General features: G+C 39.9%; 1 protein-coding gene across 4 annotated transcripts in view; it reads right to left on the minus strand.

The window, feature by feature from the left end:
* The window catches only part of ABCC4 (ATP binding cassette subfamily C member 4), a 282,364-nt gene that overhangs the window by 8,243 nt on the left and 251,455 nt on the right, over positions 1–22,666 (minus strand). For 2 of the 4 annotated variants that reach the window (XM_001137006.7, XM_016925451.3), the window contains 3 exons: positions 16,472–16,644; positions 15,888–15,993; positions 6,797–6,931 (listed from right to left, as the gene is read on the minus strand). In XM_001137006.7, coding sequence (XP_001137006.1) covers positions 6,797–6,931; positions 15,888–15,993; positions 16,472–16,644 — 414 coding nt within the window. Of the gene's footprint in view, positions 1–6,796; positions 6,932–11,054; positions 14,114–15,887; positions 15,994–16,471; positions 16,645–18,069; positions 18,248–22,666 lie in introns of those variants that run through there. The other 2 variants (XM_063792279.1, XM_063792280.1) reach the window with 2 other exon arrangements.

The raw sequence follows: 22,666 nt of genomic DNA on the forward strand, positions 1-22,666 counted from the left end.
ACAAAAGGAACACATGCAAAACAATATTCAAAGAAACAAAAATTATCTACTACAAATTAAAAGGTAAAAAGGAATACTAAAAACTGAAAGCATAACATGACAGAACTAAGACAAAACATACTTATAATCTCAATAAATGTAAATGTACTAAAATCATCTATTAAAAACAAAGGCTAAGATTAAATCTCAGAGTAAAACCTAACCACGTCATATACAGGAGACACACCTTTGGATATTCAAAGACAATCCCATATATAGCAGACAAAGAAAGCAAAGTAAAAGCATGCAACCAGTCTAGTTTTGAACCAGTGTGGATTTAGGACCAAAACCATTACATGAATCAAAGAAAGGTGTGTTAAAATGGCAGGAAATATAATTCATAGTGGAAACCCAAGTTATGAACATCTGTGGACTGAAAACCATAGCATCAAAGTTACCAAAACAAAAATGACAGGTACTACAAAGAGAAATATGTACAGTGTGAAACTAATTCACCTCTAGATCCAAGTCACAGAAAATAGACCAATATAAATAAGGATTAATAAGAATGTAATTAACAAAGTAGAACTAATTAAACCTTATTAAACTCTATACCTTAAACAGATAACATCATCTTTTCAATGCCCAAAGAACATCTAGAAAAACTAGGACACAAAGAAAATTCCAAATGGATAGAAAGGATATGGATGACATGCAATGAAAATGAAACTGATGCGTAAAACAGAAAAGAAATGAACAGAAAAAACAAACCGCTACCACCAAAAAGTTTTAAAAACTTCCCTCTTCAATAATTTCTGGGCCAGAGAGAATTAAAATCCAAAATTGCAGAATGTATAAATAAAAAATAAACTATGAATGAAAGCACTACATATCAAAACCTATAGAACACGAAAATTCACAGCGCTAAAATACTAAGGAAGAAAGAATGGACACAAATGCATTCAAGAAGAAGCAACGAGAAAAACCAAAAAACAAAGGTAATAAAGATAAAAGCAGAAACTGATCAACTAGAAAACAGAATATAAACTAGTAAATAAATCTGATAAGTCATTCACCAGGAAAAAAACAAAAATAGCTAACTTAATTGGAAGTTAATTGGGAAAAGTGAAAAGTACAGAGTGGAAAAAGTATAAATACTAGGTAGCCATTAAAAAATGAGGTAACTGGCCGGGCACGGTGGCTCATGCCTGTAATCCCAGCACTTTGGGAGGCCAAGGCGGGTGGGTTACCTGAGGTCAGGAGTTCAAGACCAGCCTGGCCAACATGGTAAAAACCCATCTCTACTAAAAATACAAAAAAAATTAGCCAGGCATGGTGGTGGGCGCCTGTAATCCCAGCTACTCAGGAGGCTGAGGCAGGAGAATCACTTGATGGAGACTGCAGTGAGCTGAGATTGCACCATAGAGGTCCAGCCTGGGCAACAGGAGTGAAACTCTGCTTTAAAAAAAAAAAAAAAAAAACATATATATATATATATATATATATAGAGAGAGAGAGAGAGAGAGAGAGAGAGAGAGAGAGAGAGAACGCTAATAAAAAATACACATATATAATAAAATGAGGTAACTATATGTATTGATATAATATGGAATATAATATTAAGTGAAAAACCGTAAAGAATAGCTATCATTTGTGCTCAAAAACCAGAAAAGCTATATATGCACAGATGCTTGTTTATGCACAGAATACATCAACAAAATGGAGAAGAAGGTGCCAGGGCTGAAACCTGGCAGAGGAACTGCGTGATGAAGGGCAGGTGTGGCAGAGTGACTTACTTTTTACTTATTAAAGTTTTTTGCAAAACTATCAATGCTTTGAATTTTGTAACATGAGCATATATCATTTGGTAAGCTGATTCTTAAAAATAATTTGTAATTATTTAGTCTATAAAGCTACAAAACTTTGGATACTTCTTTTGCTATTATTGGGAGCTAAGAGTTCAGTCTACAGTCTTAAAAAAGTACTGAGCTTTTATAACCAATAGCTAGAATTCACTTATATTTGTAAAACGCCTTTTATTCTTTGAATCACTTAAACATACACTATCTGCAATCCTGGCATGATAGGTGAGGCCTCTGAGGCTCACAGGCCTTGGGTGACTTCTGTAAGGCCATTGGCTGCTAAGTGTCTCCTCCACCTATTCAAACAGGCCCCAGGCTCCTAGGATCCAGGATGTCAGGATTTCTTGTCTATCTATCCATCCATCCATCCATCCATCCATATATTTTTTTTGAGACGGAGTCTTGCTCTGCCGCCCAGGCTAGAGTGCAGTGGTGTGACGTAGGCTCACTGCAACCCCCATCTCCTGGGTTCAAGTGATTCTCCAGCCTCAGCCTCCCGAGTAGCTGAGATTACAAGCGTGCGCCACCATGCCTGGCTAATTTTTTTATTTTTAGTAGAGACAGGGTTTCACCATGTTGGCCAGGCTGGTCTCGAACTCCTGACTTCAAGTGATATACCCGCCTCAACTTTCTAAAGTGCTGGGATTACAGGTGTCAACCACCACGCCTGGCCAGGATTTCATACCTTTTGAGTTGTATCTGGCGATTTCATGAGTGCATAAAATGGCACCTCTGTTACTCACTAGGAATCTCAAATTAGGTCGGCTTCATCAGGGAAGACAATGATTGACATTTACCCTGTGTTATGGGCTGATTTGCATCCCCCTAAATTCCTATGTTGAAGTCCTAACCCCCAAGTACATCAGAATGTGACTGTATTTGGAGAAAGTCTTTAAAGGTGTAATTAAGTTAAAATGAGGCCTTTAGGGTGGGCCCTGATCCAACATGACTGGTGTCCTTAGAGAAAGAGGTGATCAGGGCACAGACATACACAGAGAAAAGACCCCGTGAACAGACCCCGTGAACATATAGCCATCTGCAAGCCAAGGAGAGAGGCCTCAGAGGAAAGCAGCCCTGCTGACACCCTGATCTCAGACTCCAGCACGGAAGTGTGAGAACATAATCTGCTGTGGGTTAAGCCAGCTAGCCTGTGCTACTTTGCTATGGCAGCCTGAGCAAACCAGTGCACCCTTCAGCTTTATGTACCTGAAATGTAATTATGTAATTTAAATTTACTTTAAAATATTAAAATACTGAGTCATCTGCAAAGGTCAGTCAAAAGAGAGACTCAGCTTTGCCTGCACCAGCATTTTCAGGAAAGCAACTCCGTGGTCAAGAATACGTGACTTGGAAGTACCTTTTCCCAGATGTTGAGTTTTCCTTCCAACAAATGAATTCTAATCTGTGAGAGCGAAAAGCTTGTTGATTTAGACTAATCCTCACGGTGTTACAGTTGTGAATGATGCATTGATATTTGATGCTTGCACATTTAAAAGGTTGACAATCTGACAGCTGGTTCTCCTAAGAGGACCAAGTGTATGCAGAAATGTCAAGAAAATATTCAACTTGGATGAGAATCAAGCTGTGTATTTCCTTATGTCTTTCCGTAGAGGAGGTGACCTGAGCCAGTGGTTAGGCAGGACTAAAATCCAGGAAGGAAATTCTGGCACTGTGTGAATTTGGGCGACTAGCTGCATCTTGGATACCAAATGAGACAAGGAGCAGCGTTTTCAGGCTTGACACAGAACGCTACTTAGGGGAAGACATCGGCCACCCCCAGCAATCTACCTTCTGTTCTCCACGGACCAGCTCTGTGTCCACATGAAGACACATGACCCAACATCCTCATCAGTACAGTAAGACTTACAGACTGCTGTGAGGATTAAGTAGAATCATACATGTAAGAACTATGTAAACAATGTAAAATAAATTATAAAGAACTACACGAACGTAAGTTACGATTAATATTGTTGAATTAGATGGAAGATTACTGGACCAGTAATTGAGATTTCAATTCTATGACCAATGTCCCTTTCTACATGTATGTTATACTTGCATTAAACATTGATTTAAAAAAAGATTCCTAATTCTGTCTCTGCTATAAATTAGTCAGGGCCCACTTACTTCTTGGGGCCTTAGTTTCCTCATCTGTAAAACAAAGGTGAACTATATTATCTTATGTTAGTTGGAACATGCTAAAATTCTATGACCTATTTCTTATTACTCCATGCCTTGATAATATATAACATATTTTTAAAATAGGTATTTTGATATATAGATAGGGACACATCTCTTTGATGTGAAATGCCTGAGGTACCAAAGAACAAAAAGGGTTTTTGAGGTTCCTGGCTCTTTTGTGACTAGATTATACAGGGAATCCCAAATGATTGATCGGGTTTTATGAGGGAAGCTTTGGCTGGGAGACACGCTAGAAGATAAAAGTATTCTGTAAATTTCAAGTATAAAACAAATACAGTGCTTCAAGTACAGCTTCCCTCTTTATTCATACACAATGTGATTCTCATGAAAATTCAGAACATAGATTTTTGTCGATCCTAAAGCCAGGCTTGAATCCGGACTCTACCTATAATTCTGCTAGTTATGAGATCGTGGGCAATTTCCTTCCCTCTCTACACCTCAGCCTCTTAAACAGGCATAATGAGAAGTGCACAGTGCACATCTGACACATATCATCACCATCATCATCGCCATCAGGGCTCACATCAATCAAATCTCTGCTCTGCTCTATTCTTTGGTTTATATTATCAATGACTAGGGGCATGTTTAATGTATTTGTTAGTGCCCAGCGTAATACTGTGCACACAAAGGCATTTACAGAATCGTTTTGAGGATGAATGCAGGATTCAAAGAAATATCCTACAGACAGTGGAAAGGATAGTTCCTCACTTCTGTGGAGAATGAGATGAAATAGGAGCTGAAGGCAACCTAGGTTTTATTTGGATAAATCTTTAATACAGAAATACCATTAGATATGGGAACAGATTTTTTCTTTTCTTTTTTTTTTTTTTTTTTGAGACGGAGTTTCACTCTGTTGCCAGGCTGGAGTGCAGTGGCGCCATCTCAGCTCACTGCTGCAACCTCCACCTCCCAGTTTCAAGCTATTCTCCTGCCTCAGCCTCCTGAGTAGCTGGGACTACAGATGTGTGCCACCACGCCCAGCTAATTTTTGTATTTTTAGTAGAGATGGGTTTCACCATGTTGTCCAGGATGGTCTTTATCTCTTGACCTCGTGATCCACCCGCCTCGGCCTCCCAAACAAAGTGCTGGGGTTACAGGTGTGAGCCATCACACCTGGTCTTTTTTTTTTTTTTTTTTTTTGAGATGGTGTCTCGCTCTGTCGCCCAGGCTGGAGTGCAGTGTCATGATCTTGGCTCACTGCAACCTCCACCTCCCAGGTTCAAGTGATTTTCCTGCCTCAGTCTCCCGAGTAGCTGGGATTACAGGCAATCGCCACTACACCCAGCTGATTTTTATATTTTTAGTAGAAATGGGGTTTCACCATGTTGGCCCCTATTTTCTTATTCTGTTGTCTGTAATAGATATTTAAAATATTACACACAAACAAGCAATTTTATTCTACCTACAGTGATGAAAACCTGAAAAATACAGAAAACAATGAAGAAGGAAAATTATACCCATATTATAATGCCTACGGATGAACAGCTTTGATGGGAGCCTCACCATGTACTGCTAGAAGTCTCCTTCCACCCTAAGCCAAGAACATCGGATGTTCCTTCCCTCCCTCCATCAATACAACTCTCACCTCACAGAATTTTAAGGAAGAATTACAGGTGACCACGTGACATCTGGCTAAGTCCCTTAAATCAAACTGCAGTTATCACATCTGTAGAATGAGATACTTCCACATCACCATCGTTGGAAAGAGATCACGTAGCCTGCGTGTCTTTAATGCCTTATAAACATACTTCAAGGATTATTCAGGCTATAGCTACAACATATTATAAATTCTCGATTTGTCCTGATGGCAATTACATCTTTTTTTTTTTTTTGAGACGGAGTTTCGCTCTTACTGTCCAGGCTGGAGTGCAGTGGCGTGATCTTGGCCCACTGCAACCTCCGCCTCCTGGGTTCAAGTGATTCTTCTGCCTCAGCCTCCTGAGTAGCTGGGGTCACAGGCATGTGCTACCACTCCCAGCTAATTTTTGTATTTTTAGTAGAGACGGGGTTTCTCCATGTTGGTCAGGCTGGTCTCAGACTCCCAACCTCAGGTGATCTGCCTGCTTGGCCTCCCAAAGTGCTGGGATTACGGGCATGAACCACCACGCCCAGCCTGACAACTGCCTCTTATAGAAGGTGGAGGAAGCATATGGGCTATATGGGCCTAATTCTAAACAACAAAGAAGGAGGGGAAAACCCAGGTCAACAGTGAGAGTATTATGTAACAGTTTTCTTTACAAGTAATAAAACAGAAACCAAAAGCAATCTAGGTAGATCTAGGTAGAACATTTTCTAGGTAGATCATTCTAGAACAATAAACAATATCCCACACTTTTTGCCCAAACTCTTAAATCTCCTGTATGTACCTCAACAGCATTTGCCTATCAATAAGAATGAAATGCAATGGGTTTGCAGAATATGAGTACTATGTGCTCTGTGCCTTTTTCTATGAGAATCTGAACCCACAGAGTCTAAATGTGTAAAAAGTCTGGTCTAACACCTCTCTGCTTCTTGGGCACACGGCATGCACACGTGTGCACACACTTGACCCCCCAACCCCTACCCGCTTCTGCCAACTCTTTGCAGACCTTACTTCAACCCGGGACGTGCCGTTAAGACCCACTCATGAAGCTTTGTCTCTGCAGGCTTATAATTGAAAAGGGTACACAGTGCTTGTTACCATACCCACGGTGCCAAATTGTGCGGAGGGAGCCGCTGAGACAAACTTTAATTACAACTCCTTGGAGCACGCTCACCTGTTTTGCTGTTTCAGTGAGGGCAGCGGCTTCTGCCTTGCCCAGTTGTTGCACCATCTTGTAAAATAGGCTCTCTTTATTTTGCAGCAAAACATACGGCTCATCATATTCTTTCAGTCTTCCTGAATCTAAAACCTGTTAATCAGCAGAAAGAAACCCATTGAAACACAATGTTTTGCAGTAACATATTATAACAGAGACAATATTTCGGAAAGGGGCAGGAGAGGGAGAGAATCTGTTTGGGTGGTAGGCCTGGATAGTATTTAAATGGTTTGATTACCCTGTTTTACGAAGCAAACAAAGGCCTAACCTGACCTTTTATTACTATAATGTTATAGGAAAGGAAGAAAATGAAAGTTCTAGACTATTATTCTGGGCACTCAGCAGTCCTGTGGCATTTTATATTCTGCCAAAGGCATTTTGGGTTCTTATCATTACTTAGTGCTTTTAACTCTCAGACTCTCAGCCTTGAGGGGTATTTATACATATGATTAGAGTTGGGAAACTTCTTGATTTAAGAAAGTCAAATTAAATTTATCTAAAAGGTAGGGTAATGTCATAAAAATCAGATGGGAGAGACCTGACAGTAAATTAATTGCTGAGCCAGTTTCATAGACTCTAAGCAATATTTGGAAAAGAAGTAAATGCTTCTGGAATTTCTTTAAGGTTCTAGAACATGTCAGCTGCTAAGAGGGGCTAAACTCTGGATGGTGAGGTTAAGGTGCATTCTGAAATCGGCTCTGGGTGTACTTTATTATTCCGAGAGAGAAAGGCTAGCCGAAAAAGCTGTTACCTAAGCAGCTTTAGCATAATTGCTCTCTGCACAGAAGAAATCTCTAGAAATCCAATTTTCTCTTTGGATAAGACTAAAGAACCAATTAAGAAATTGAGCTCCAAATTCCTGTGATCACAGCCCACATGGCACACGGGGCAGCCCAGTCTGCATTGCTGAGGGCTGAATATCTGTTTTCCCAATCACCTTTCTTTGCTTCTTTCTCTTTCTTGAGCTGCTTGCCTTTTAGCTGCTTTATTGCTCATTAATATGTCCACTGGAAATTGAAAGAGGGAGGAAGGGGCTCTTAACTCTGCATTTCTACTTATTAGTGGCTTTGGTTAATGGTTTCAGAGGGAAGAAAGAGTCTGAACAATTGGCCCAAATGACGTACCTAGGAAAACAGTTCTGAGGTTAAGTGGCACTTAGTTCTTCAGTTAGGCCGTATTTAGAGTAAATTTATCTTAAGAGAATATGCTGAACCTCCAAGCAGGACACAGGTTGTTTTTCTACATGTAGACATTGCAGTTAATTCCGTCCCATGGTATTTAATCGGACACATTTATTAAGCCTCATAAAGGGCATTTTCCTGTTAATCTTTTGTTTACTACTGTGAATCACTGCTAAGGGCAGCTTTCTCAAAAGAGTTCAAGAATAATTGAATCTGTCACATCCACATAATAATTAAAATGTCCTATAATTTGGCATGCCAATTTAGATACCCCAAATGTGTAATTTTACTTAAGCATAGCATTACAGAACATAACCACTCCTCCTGACGAGGAAGGAAAAAATCTGCAATTTAAAAATACAGGTCTCTCTAATGCTAAAGACTAAGTAAATAAGTGAACCAAATTACTTGCTAAAATGATGAAGTTTTAGTCTGCAAAAGCAACAAGTAAACTTTTAAAAATTATTCCCACAGAGTTGAGAGTGAGTGAGTTCTCTGTAAAGACTTTACATAATGTTTAATGGAAACGAAGTCCTACTACTATTTGGTCCTTGTCCAAATTCCTACTAAATTTATTCACATTTGAGTGACTAGTAAATCTTTCCAGATTCCCTCTCATTGTCTGAAAACACATGAATGCCACTGAGACCAGGAGTTCTCAAAATTGACCAGAATCTAAAAAGGCAGAGCCAGAAAAAAAAAATAATGTTCTCAAAAAGCATTATTATTATTAGATTAATAATAAAAATGACAGAAAGATCATTTAGTCAAAATACTTTAAGCCTTATAAATATCAACAACTTAGCAACTGCATTTTATTTGTTAGGAGAGTTTTTGAGTTTAGGGGTGATAGAACCACGACCTTAATAATTTACTAGAACTTAAAATTTTAACTTCTATAAGGTTTCACACTTAAAAAATATAAAATAAAACTGACCTCTTTAATATTTTTTTGATATGCATTAAAACAAAATATAGGCCAGGTTCAGTGGCTCACGCCTATAATCCTAGCACTTTGGGAGGCCAAGGCAGGTGGATCACTTGAGGCCAGGAGTTCGAAACCAGCCTGGCCAACATGACAAAACCCCACCTTTACTAAAAATACAAAAATTAGCTGGGCATGGTGGTGTGCAACTGTAGTCCCAGCTACTCAGGAGGCTAAGGCACGAGAATCACTTGAACCCAGGAGGTAGAGGATGCAGTGAGCCGAGATCATGCCACTGCACTCCAGCCTGGGCAACAGAGTGAGACTCTGTGTCCAAAAAAAAAAAAAAAAAAAAAAAAAACCAAAAATCCCAAATAACCCCCCAAATATAGTATCTTATAATGAACTGGATTATTATAGCTGCAGATGAATTTGCAAGATTTGAGACAAGGCATCCTTGGCATATAAATATGACCTAACAAAGAGTATGGCTACCATAAAAATCAATGAAAGCACCCCATAACTAAAATATCAGTTTGTGAACTTGAAAAGGAAAATAAAATGGGTTGAACAGGCTCTGCTTTTACAATCATCCCTGAAAACACCCAAAATAGAATGGATAAGGTAATTTCCTTCCTTCCATCCATTCATCCAATATTGAGTGAATGTCTATTTCCAAAGTACCGTTTTAGGAATGGGAGATTCAAAGATGAGCAAGAAACAGTCTATCAAGATGCTGACAGCCAGAGATAAAGATGGAAGTGCAAATAAGTTAAACAACTTAGCCTAGGCTGCACAAATCGGAAGATGGCAGAGCTGGGATTTGAACCCGGGTGTAAACCTGTCTTCTTTCCTCTTCATGTGAGTTCCCAGAGGTACATTATTATTTACTTTCAGTTTGTTTGTTTTCAGAAGTAAAATATGGGCAATGAGAACTGTAAACAGTTAATTTTCTAAGACACCTTTTTATTTGGATAATAACTGCATATTTTAAGAAAAATATGCCTGTAAGCATAAAAAAGTTCACCTATTCACTTTCCACTACAATTTGAGTCCTATTACACCCAGGACTCAAAATTATTTACTGTGTGCCTGGCATATACTCACAGAAAAAGAAGACAAATTTTTTGTTGTTGTTGTTGAAATAGAGTCTCACTCTGTTACCCAGACTGGAGTGCAGTGGTGTGATCTCGGTTCACTGCAACCTCCACCTCCTGGACTCAAGCCTCAGCCTCCCAAGTAGCTGGGACTACAGGTGCACACCGCCAAAGCCTGGCTAATTTTTGTTTTTTTGTAGAGACAGGGTTTCGCTACGTTGCCCATGCTGGTTTTAAACTCCTGAGCTCAAAGCGATCCTCCCACCTTGGCTTCCCAAAGTGCTGGGATTACAGGCATGAGCCCCCACATACGGCCCAAGAAAACAAACTTCATTAAAGTTTCAGGATTAATAATGAGCAAGTGACACTCTGCCAAAACACATTGGAGGAAAATGGAAGTGAACCTTCATGAATTCCTGAATTTATTCAGCACACATTTATTGCACACTTACTGCATTCATTCATGTCATTATGCTAGATGCTGTGGAAGAGGCAAAGATGGGTAAGTCCCAGCCCCTGCTTTTAGGAAGCCCACACTCAAAAAAAAAAAAAAAAAAAAAAGACAGAAGAAAACACTCAAGTGACTAGAATGCCAGAAAAAAGGCAAAACAAGCCGGAGTTTAGCAGCAGCAGAAGTCACCTCTGGCCAAAATTTCTGAGGAGGAGCTTCAGGGAGGAGAAAATAGCAAACTGGGCCTTGAGGAATGGACAGACTTGGACACGTAGAAATGGTGGTGGAGGTGAGGGGTGGGAGGACAGTGGTCATTCCAGATGCCGAGAGGTCTGACAGCTCACCTATCACTTCCTCAAGGGCAGGGTTATGTGATTGCTCTTGTTCACTGTTGCATCTCCAAGGCCTGGCTTTGCACATGACGTGTGAGCAGGCATCCCATGCACACTGGCTAAAAGTTAAATACAAAGGAAGGGAAATTCAGGGCACAATTGGGTGACTGACCAGTGGTGCAGTCTGGTAAGACCACAGAGTGAGGTCCAGCAGAGAAAGAGTCTAGCTGGCCCTGGAAAACAGATATGGAAGGAGGTATAGGGATGCCAGGATTCAGGCTATAGCCTTGGAAGACCACATGCCTCAAGTTGATGGCTATAGACAAGAGAGAGAAAAAGCAAAAAGGAGACACAGCAGGAATGAGGGCAGAGGCTTGACTCACAAATTAAATATTGGAAAAGAGAAAATAAGGAACAATCAGATGCTACAAGGGCCAAGTTAGGATGCACATGAAAAAATGCTAAGAATAGAACTTTACCCACTTAGCCTTTATGCATGTTGAGTATACTTAGGAAATGCCTGGGACCAGAAGTGTTTCAGATTTCAGATACTTTTGAATTTTGCAATGTTTGCATTATACATACTTACAGATTCAGCATACTTAATCCGAAAATCCAAAATCTGAAATGCCCCAATGAGTGTCTCCTACAAGCTTCACATCAGAGCTCAAAAAGTTTCAGATTTAGGAGCATTTCAGATTTCAGATTAGGGGACTCAATCTGTATTTACTGATTTGACCAAAGATTCTAGATCTTTTACAACAAAATAAAGTGACTCTGAATCTTCTTTTTGTACAGAAAAAAGGGCATAATCTTGAATTTGTATCTTCATATCTTCTGTAGCTACATGAAAACAGTCCTGAAATCTCCTGCTTGGTCCTCACCTTTCCTCTACCCAAGTAAAACTGTAAACTAAGCCACGCATTGATGTTGGTCCTGTGGCCCCAGGATCTCTCCAGCAATGCAAACCTCAAATCACTTGCTGCTCTCCAGAAGGTCAAGGAAAAACACATTATACTGGAATGCATTAGTCAGTTACTCAGTTACATAAGCTCAATGAAGATGTGTTTATCAGGCCTAAATATCTGCAGATATTCCAGGTAGCTGTCCTAGATATAAAAATTAAGTGAACAAACTGCAAAACAATTTAATCCATTTAATTGGCAGGATGCCATCGCCGATAGTGGGGTGATCTCAGGAACAGGGGAAGGGCAGGACAGGGTGAAGGATAAAGCCTGACCATAGGAAAAGAAAAGCTCGGAACAGCTTTCACTATGGCAGCAAGCGATACAGAGAAACCCCACTTAGCAACAGGCAGAGTGAGGGTGGGAGGGTTTCCATTTCAGAAGTTGTTTCTGGGCCACCATGATGAAAGGGGTGTACGGAGAGTCATCTGACGTTGGAGATTGGTTCCCTCACTGGTAAAATGGGTGCCTGTGACTCTTCTCTGGGACAAGATACTATGGCATGTGGCAAAGATTACCTAAAATCCTGCCTCAGGTCTTGAAACAGTAAATGATTCTTCTCACCTGGGGAAGATGAAGGGTATAGGTCCCAGTGACCCACTCAGCCACTTCCCCAAAGCTCTGCAATTGTGTGTATTTATTCTCCCAGTTTGTTCATTTTTTATTTTTTGAGATGGATCTCACTCTGTCGCCCAGGCTGGAGTGCAGTGGCGCGATCTCGGCTCACTGCAACCTCTGCCTCCCAGGTTCAAAAGCATCTCCTGCCTCGGCCTCCCGAGTAGCTGGGATTACAGGCACACGGCACCACGCCCGGCTAATTTTTCTGTATTTTTAGTAGAGACGGGGTTTCACCATGTTGGCCAGGCTGGTCTCAAACTTCTGACCTCTCAGGTGATCTGCCCTTCTCGGCCTCCCAAAGTGCTGGGATTACAGGCATGAGCCACCGCGCCCAGCCCCAGTTTGTGCTTTCTACCTTCACATTAGTTCTTTGTCCCCCTGAACACTTTAATTAAATGTCTCAGCATATTTTTCAAGAAGTAATTTTTCCTCTTCTGAAATGTTCTAATTGTGGCCATTGTCGGTTTCTTAAAGAGAAGTTCCATGAAGATGAAACATAGAATTTAAATAAAACTCAGGTTAGCTTTGAGTTGTGTTTCTCCAGCTGGTTCTGCTAGAACGATTTCTAGTTTGTTTTCTCTGAGGAAACGCTACTAAAAAGAGATTTGGGTTTAGAAAGAAAGATATACATTATACACCCATAAGATTGCCTACAAAGAAAAGAGCTACAATCTGAATTTCTCAGGCCTGGTTTTGCTTCTCTGTAATTCACTCCCGAAGAATTCTCTAACTGCAGATTCGCTTATTCCTCGTTCACTCACACTACCAGGGAGAATCCAGAGCGTTGTAAGGACGGGTGTGCAGGGACTGGAGGAAAAGGCTGTGCTATTGGCTGAAAGGAAAACAGGTCACAAGTAACCAGCGAATCCTAAAAACTACAGGGAGGAAGCTGTCTTTAATGTGGAGATAGTGGTGCGTATTAGAAAAAAGAGGATTTCTAACTTGTCTGTCTTGCTCTACTGTTTTGTGGCAACTGAGCAAATGAAGATTAAATTAGCTGTCATTAAGACTACACCATGTTTAATAAAGTTAAAACTGAGAGGACATCTTCATAAAATAAAATTCTAAGCTTAACACATTGATGGCGCTTAATGAACCAAAACTGGGTAAATCCCTTTGGAGAGTCAACACATAAACAAAGCTATTAATTAGGTCGCAGTTGTTTCCCAACAAGCCTTTTGTTTGATTTACTTACAGTAAACAAAACCATATCTATCCGTCTTTGTGGAGAAGTATTCACCAATGCAACAAAATGTAATTATTACACCTTAAGCACTTGCAATTACAGGACTGCATGATGACAATAGTGTTGGTTATGTCCTTCATTAACATCTGTCACTTCCCCAGCCACTCCCTGAGCCTGCCTTTTGGAGCACTGAGCTTTGCAGCTGATTCACTTGTCTGTATGTTTTCACAGCTTTCAGAATAACAGAACAGAACATGTGTTTTCTGGAACGGTATCTCTAAAGCAAACAAGGGGAAAAAACAAACAAACAAAAAAAACCAAAACACCTCCTAAATCAAAGATCTGAGGAAGAATCGTATTTATGGTGTTCCCCCGAATTGAAAGCTGGCTGACGATCAGAAGCTCTAGAATACAGGAGACGCTTTCAGCTAGGGGTCGAGGGAACATAGAGGCCAGTTCCCAATCTCAAGCTACAGAATGCATGTCTCCTGGGTTCCCTGAGGCTGAATCCTGCCACCGCCTGTTAAGAAAAATTGGAAAATAGTTCTCACAAAGAATTCAGAGCTTGTAATAAGACTCCTTACTTAAATTTATACCTCCTAGTAGGACCTCCTGTGATGCCACTGATGACCTCGTGGCCAGGGAGCCCTAAATGGAAGATCTCCCAATATCATTGGAGAGATCGCCATAGATGGAGACACTAATGGAGTTGGGAGTGAGAAGGAAAGCTCCATGTTGAAATGCAAGGTCATCTCAACAGTTACCTCCTCCAAGGGAATGCTTGCCTTTCCCTTCTCCAAATGTACTTCTTCCGGGTCTTCCTCATTCATGCAGATAGTCACGTCCCAAACAGAGAAACCAGGACTGACTACCCCTGTCTTCCCTCAAATCTCACCTTCAATCCATCACAGTCCAGTTGCTTTACTTTGCTATTTACTCCAAATCTATCCATTGCACCACCTTCACTGCTCACACCATAGTCTAAGCCACCATTGTGCATGGTGTAGAGAGGGCATGACCGCAACAGTGAATGCTGCGTTTGATAAACTGAAGGACAATAACTAAAGGACTGTGGCTTTTACTACAAAGGAAAGAGAGAGAACAGAGGGAGGAAAGGCTAGAAAGGTAGGGAGGGGCCAACTGTAAATTGCTTTGTAGAACCATGTTCAGAGTTTAGATAAAGACATTACTCAAGAGAGAAAAAAATTAAGGTTCTCAAAATCTACCTAGAGGGACCGGTATATAAAGCAATAAACTAATGGGCACATTTCAATAATGGTAACAGCGCTGATGGATCAAGGGGATGCTTGTGAACTAGACATTTATGTGGTCAGAAGCTGATTGATCAGATTTAGGAGTGACCAACTGACTTGTCTGCCAAGTTCTGTCCTTGCTTGCTGTCTCTCTAACTAATCAGACCTTCTAAGTTGACAGCACTTCCAAGCATTAGATAATAAAAGGAGTAGCTATCATCAATGCGGTAACAGCGAATCCCAACAAGAAGTCTATATGATACATTTAGACTACAGGCGCCTGCCACCACATCCAGGTAATCTTTGTATTATTAGTAGAGACAGGGTTTCACCACGTTGGCCAGGCTGGTCTCGAACTCCTGACCTCAAGTAATCTGCCTGCCTCGGCCTCCTAAAGTGCTGAGATTACAGGCATGAGCCACCGTGCCTGGCCTTGCTTCCTAAAATTATCACTGTTTCCCTTCATTTTCTAAGCCCTCCAATTCTTATGTAACAAATTTCCTATGTTAAATCCTTTCTGTTGGAATCATTTGTTTTTCTGGCTAGGCCCTCTCTGAAAATAATTTGTGATGGATCTTCTCATCTCTTCCCCTGTGACACGTATCTTGTGAATGTCCCAACAGCATAGAAGTTCTGCAACCTTACCCAACAAGCCCCTTGCAGTATATAAAAACCTGAATCTTTCATTAAGGGGATCAAGCATGCTGAAACAACTGTGACAGTGACAATGACTGTGATCTTCTATTGGATACTACTCTGTAGTACGACAGCATCACAAGCTGAATCTTAGATTTGGAATATTTTCATGGTAAACTTTTAACATATGATTTTTGCATATGATTATATGCAAAGAGATACATTGGATATATTGTTAGTAGCACTGAGGGTGTAGTTAAGCATATGAATTACTGCTGGGAAGAGAGCCAAAATTAACAGAAAGTTAACTTACTAGGGGTTTCTATCAAGTTTTACAAGGAAGGAATAAACTGAAAAAGTGAACATAATTGGGAGCAACAGGAATTCCGCAGGTGAAGGACTCACCATTATCTTGTCGCTGTCAATAATGGTGTTCAATCTGTGTGCAATGGTTAGCACGGTGCAGTGGGCAAATTTCTCCCGGATTTTTTTTTGTATTAACTCATCAGTTCTGCAATCAAAGAAGTTAAGTTTAATTTTGTAAAGATGCAAAAAGTAGACTTAAGACTTAAAAAGCTCTACTTCACAATAGAGATTTAAAAAAAAAAGATCATATATATTTAATGTTTTAAAAATCATGTTAAAATGTTTTAGGACAATCTTATTCTTTAAAAACAAGTATAAAAATCTATGTAGTAATTTACTAATTTTCATAAAACAATGAAAAATGTCTTCCCTCCAAATTGCTTAAAGCTGATTATTGGGAGTGGATTTTAGGAATCTAGCTCTCCTGGGATACTGAATAATATCACTGACACTGGAAAACACGTTTGGGTTTCTTCTTTTTTTTTCAGAATGAATTTATCCATGTTAAAATGTTATCTCTGGGGCAAACAGAGCACTTAGAAATATTTCTCAGAATCATTCCATGTTTCCCATTTACACACTTAAAATGTGGACTCAAGGTTACATGGACCTCAGCTTTATACCTTGGATCCACATTTGCCGTCGCTTCATCAATAATCAATATCTGATTTTTCCTGAGAATTGCCCTGGCAAGGCACACCAGTTGTCTTTGTCCAACACTAAAATTGGATCCTGATTCTGCTAATTCAGTATCCATTTTACCAGGAAGATCTTCAATGGTTTCTTTAAGTTGTACCTGTAGATGTACAAAGAAGAATGACTGCTATCATTCAAGCCGCTATGGAAGTAGTCAAGCCTCATAGACATTAGAACCTTCAAGTCCCTTCTCTCGAGAGATATAACTTAAGTGGACACACACATGAGGCTGAATTACCTCTATTTAATGTTCAGTGAGAAAGATGGTAGAGTCAACACAAAACGGAAATATTCTGACTTAAGAGAACAAACAATGGAACCCAAGATGCTCCTTTATCACCATCAGCAAACACAGTCTGTTCATGCAGGGTCATGTGTTAATACTGCCTGGGCCAATTTCATTAAGAAAAACACAGTATGATCAATAAAATTATTCTGTAGGTAAAATACAGAAAGATAAAAAAAAATCCCTTCTTTTTAGTTAAAAGATTACAGAAATTTAGAGAGACAATAAGAGTGATGGTTGCCAAGGGGCTGGAGGATTAACTGTAAATGGACACAAGGAAATTTCTTGGGGTAACAGAGATGTTTTAAAACTGGATTCCTGCAATGACTGCACAACTCTATAAATTTACCAAAATCACTGAATCACTTCTAACGGGAGCATTTTCTGCTATGCAAATTAGACCTCAATAGAGTTGTTGGAAAAAAATCATATCAGTGTCCCCCAGCACCTGAACTCCCTTACCAATAACCAACATGACAGCCAACAAGAACCCCTCTTCCAGGGAGGGAAGGAAGTTTCTCAAAAAATGAAGCTCATGCTCCCAATATAGAGTCTGAAGAAAAGGTGAAAGGATCTTTCTGGTTGAGTCAAGTTTCCCAAAGCACATTTTGGAGATGAGTGAGTATAACTCAAGGGAAAATTTAAAAAGAAAATTACTGCAGGAAGTATGGTCCTCCAAAGATATCATCTTATAGGCACTTTACCATTTTGGAAGGTTTTTTAATCAACTGGAAAAGTTAAAAAAATACAAATGCAAACAATGGGAAACTGTGCCTCATTTGTTAGGAAATCAGGAGCTTATTCTTGGGCTGGTCCTTTCCCAAGTTTAAGCCCCTATGGCTATAAAGTAGGTCAGTACATTTTCTACAGTCTAATAAATGTTTTGCAGTGAATGAAAACTCACAAAAAACAGGACACAATATAACATCTTGCCCCAGACGATGGGGATAGATGATGTTGATATTAATGTATCTTTATAAAATTGTAGCTATAAGATGATCTGATACTACATTGGGTGGTGGTTCAGTTCACTGATGTTTGTTTTGGAGAAATTTTATAGAACAAGAGCCAAACTCAGGTGACATTTGAGAGCTATAGAGGAACCAAGAGTCAATACATCTCCAATTAAGAGATCAGCAAGCAGATAGATGAGTGATGGCCAATAAGCAGGTGTACAGAACTACAATGCCCAACAACAAAAAGCCAAGAGTAAACGGGTAACATTGTCATGTACCTTAAACACGGAAGCATGCTTCTATGAATGTGATCTTGAGTTGTACTCATGATGGAAGTCCAACTCCAAGAAACAGGAATTTTGAGTTAAGATTAAATATGGTATTGATATTTGGCATTAGCATGCAAGGTAGGAAATTAAAATCCGAAGTGTAAGATTTGGCTCGTGGTGCAAAATGTTACCCTGAAAATTATAGGATGGAATATGTCAGCTTAGTCAAGTCCTCTCCATTACAAAGAAGAGGACTTACTGAGTAATCTTTTTATGAAACATACTCACAGACCTATACCCCATGTGATGGAACTGATCAAAAGTAGATGTTAGCAAAGTTTTTATTAGCTTTCCCTTCTGAGTTGATTTTGATAATACTGGTAAGTGCAAAAGGGTCTTTTCTAAGACCGGCAGCCAGATTTGAAGAAATAATCTCACACTTGCCCTTGATTAAGGTGCCAACCCATCATTCTTCTGGGTTTTGACCCTCCTTGAGGTTATCCACATTGACTTGATGAAGAATAGGGTTGTGAGGTGAAGAATAATGAACACATTTCCCAGATAACAGTGTCTTCTGAGACTCTGTCATCATGATTGAATCAGGGATGGTTATGAGAATGATATGAATGTATGGCCGAGTACAGTGGCTCATGCCTGTAATACCAGCACTTTGGGAGGCTGGGGCAGGCAGATCATCTGAGGTCAGGAGTTCGAGACCAGCCTGGCCAACATGGTGAAATCCCATCTCTACTAATAATACAAAAAAAAATTAGCTGGGCATGGTGGCGGGCACTTGTAATCCCATTAGGAGGCTGAGGCAGGAGAATTGCTTGAACCGGGGAGGCGGAGGTTGCAATAAGCCAAGATCACGCCACTGCACTCTAGCCTGAGTGACAGAGTAAGACTCTGTCTCAATTAAAAAAAAAAGATATGAATGTGAAGGCCCTCTGTAGTGTTATCATACATTCAAGTTATGGTTAAGTATTAGCACTGAGAAAAAGACAATGGAGGCAGTGGAACACAGTGACTAAGAGTGACAACTGGGGAAATTGAAAATATATTAAACAATGGTATTACATTACTCTTCAATTTCTTCAGTGAGGTAAATAACTGTATTATGTCATGTAGTTGAATGTTCTTGTTCTTAGGAGGTACACATACATATTTAAGGATGAACTGCAACTTCATGGAAATGTCTGCAACTTACTTTCAAGGGCTATAAGAGAGGAAGCAAATGTAGCAAAATACCATATTAACAAATGGTGAATCTTGGAGAAGGGTATGTGTATGTTCATAATACTATTCATTTGACTGTTCTGTGATTTGGACATTTTAAAATTAAAAAATGGAGTCTTGAAGACACACAGCATGGGTATAAGTCCTGCCAGGCTCTGCCAACTGGGCAAGTTCCTGAACTTTCTCTATCTTAGCTTCCTAATTAACTTGTAAATAAGACCATACTAAGATTATTTTGAAGATGTTTATCTCCTAAAATTGTTGGAGTATAAAATCAGTCAGTATGTGTAGCATTTACAATAGTGCTTGGTACCAAATAAGAGATCAATAGATAATATCTATTCTTTTTTCTTTGTTTATTTTGCTCCTTCCTGGACAATGAAATACTGCCTATTCTTTTTTTTTTTTTTTTTTTTTTTTTTTTTTGAGGTGGATTCTTGCTCTGTCACCCAGGTTGGAGTGCAGTGGTGCGATCTCAGCTCACTGCAATCTCTGCCTCCCGGGTTCAAGCGATTCTCCTGCCTCAGCCTCCCGAGTAGCTGGGACTACAGGTGCATACCACCACACCTGGCTAATTTTTTTTTTGTATTTTTAGTATAGATGGGGTTTCACCATATTGGCCAGGATGGTCTCGATCTCCTGACCTCGTGATCCACCCACCTCAGCCTCCCAAAGTGCTGGGATTACAGGCGTGAGCCACTATGCCCGGCCACCTATTTTTAATAATGCAGTCAGCTAGTTCTTTTCATGCACTGCTGTAGTTTTCTTCATTGCATTTACCAGTACCTAATATTACATTACATAAGCATTTTCTTATTTTCTATCTTCCATACAAGAATTTGTGCCCTAAGAGGGTAGGGATTTTATCTCTCTTGATGACTGCTATAGCTCCAGAGTCTACAATGCCTATGTAAAAACCTCCCCACACATAATCTGTTGAATGTATGAAGTCACAAGGACACCTCATTTTGTGACATGTCTATTCTTATAAATTACAAAATAAATCCACAAAGAAATAGAATTTACATATAATTTTCTTACTAAATGTCATTGTAAAAGAAACATAGTCCTTATAAAATTAATTGGCTCCAAGATATCATAACGTTATACTTTAAAATATAGAAAACTTAATGTTTTCTACATTTAATAAAGGTTGTAATTTCAGGAAAACAAAATCAAATCATACTATTTGAAACTATACATTTCAAACACAGTGTATCAGATTATTTTGAAGCTTAGAAAAAATAGGAAACTACAGGAAAAGTGAAAATAATGAACTGAACTTTCTAAGACAGCCCATTTCTATCATCATAAATGTTTTCAAAGCCTCAAAGAGACTCCCGTGGATGTCAGATTCTGTTTCCATGTTTTTTTGAACTTTCTGACTTTTCATAAAGGAAGTCTCTGATGCCAGAGACTGAAATGTGATAAACAGCAACTCAACAGATGGGAACAAGCTTTAACAAGAACACAGCTAAGTGTGAACGAAGCGAGCGGAAGCCCATTCTGGGCAATACAGGCCTGGGAAAAATGGAGGTGCAAGGTGTGGGGAATAGAAGGCCCAGAGGATGTGGACACTGCTGATGTGCAGATTTCTGTCTTATGGTGTCCTGAATACAAGACATCCTTGTATTCTAACAGCAATTCTATCAATGTTGAACATGATTAGATGATTTCTCCACTATTCCAACATGATATAACCTAGTCTTAATTGTAGATCCCAGTATTAAAGTCGTTTTTTAATTAACAGAAATAACGTGCTGCTGATTCATTTTCTTAGTTGTACCTACTGTGTGATCTCTTTTGACTTTTTTCTCATAAACGACTTCCATCTTTAATCATTACTTACGTTATATTTACAGAGTTGCTCTTATTTAGGGGCCCAAACTGGCACTAATTCTAGTAAACTTTCTTCCATTTACAGCTGACTATTTTTCAGTATTTACGATAACTTTCAGCATTAGAAAAGAAACCCCAAAAAACTAGCTGGGTGTGGTGGCTCATGCCTGTAATCCCAGCACTCTGGGAGGCCGAGACAGGCAGATCACTTGAGGTCAGGCGTTTGAGACCAGTGTGGCCAACATGGCAAAACCCTGTCTCTACTAAAAATACAAACATTAGCCAGGCATGGTGGGGCTTGCCTTTAATCCTAGCTACCTGGGAGGCTGAGGCAGGAGAATCACTTGAACCCAGGAGGTAGAGTTTGCAGTGAGCTGAGATTGCACCACTGCACTCCAGCCTGGGCGACAGAGCAAGACTCTGTCTAAAAAAATAAATAAATAAATAAAAATAGGCCAAGCGCGGTGGCTCACGCCTGTAATCCCAGCACTTCGGGAGGCTGAAGCGGGTGGATCATGAGGTCAGGAGTTTGAGACCAGCCTGGCCAACATGGTGAAACCCCGTCTCTACTAAAAATACAAAAAGAGTAGCCGGCATGGTGGCAGGCACCTGTAATCACAGCTACTCGGGAGGCTGAGGCAGGAGAATCGCTTGGACCCGGGAGGCGGAGGTTGCAGTGAGCCGAGACTGTGCCACCGCATTCCAACCTGGATGACAGAGTGAGACTCTGTCTCAAATAAATAAATAAATAAATATAAATAAATAAAAAAATAACCAAGATGACACGACCACATCCATAGGACTGTCTCCCTCCAGATGCCCAAACTTCTTTTGCACGTCAGGTATTACCCTTTCCAAGAGATCATGGGTAAGAAGAAATTAAAAAAACTTCCAAGAAATAAAAGGCATCTTTCCTTTTTATGTAAAGTGGTTAAACAGGAAAAAACTGACAGTGCTGTCCTAATCTCAAGCCAACCCTCTGAGTTTGGGTTCCCATTTCCAGTTTGGCCTCATTTATAAACCAAGTGACTATGTTTTTTGTCTGCTTTAAAGGGGGTTTCCAAATGACACCAGGTTTCCTACTAAAGAGCAGGATGAGTTATCCAGTTCTGAACTGGATATCAATGAAAGATGAAAACCATGGAGACAGAAGAGAGACAGAATGTGACAGAGAAGTCCAGAGAAACTTGAATGGCACGAGTCGTAGTGCTGAATCCCTTGTGTGATATCTCTCAAGATAAACATACACACATAACTTCACGTTTACAATCACCAGGAAGTGAGATTTGGAATTCTCTACGAGAAGACCCTCAGACTCCACGGACCCCAGGGGAAGAATTCCTGACCTATCAGAATGCCCCCAGCCTCCATCAACTTGTAGTCATGAAACTTGTTGTGAAAAACTCACAATGCTTCATTTGTTAGGAGTGCTCAGCCTTTCCCCTGACCATCTAGAAGGTAAAAAGAATACAAGCACCCAGAAGGAAATTTGGAAAATTCAGGAAAACTGTAGAGAAAAGAAAACACTCTCCTCCA

This window comes from Pan troglodytes, chromosome 14 (genome assembly GCF_028858775.2).
Source record: "Pan troglodytes isolate AG18354 chromosome 14, NHGRI_mPanTro3-v2.0_pri, whole genome shotgun sequence".
NCBI classification, from domain to species: domain Eukaryota; kingdom Metazoa; phylum Chordata; class Mammalia; order Primates; family Hominidae; genus Pan; species Pan troglodytes.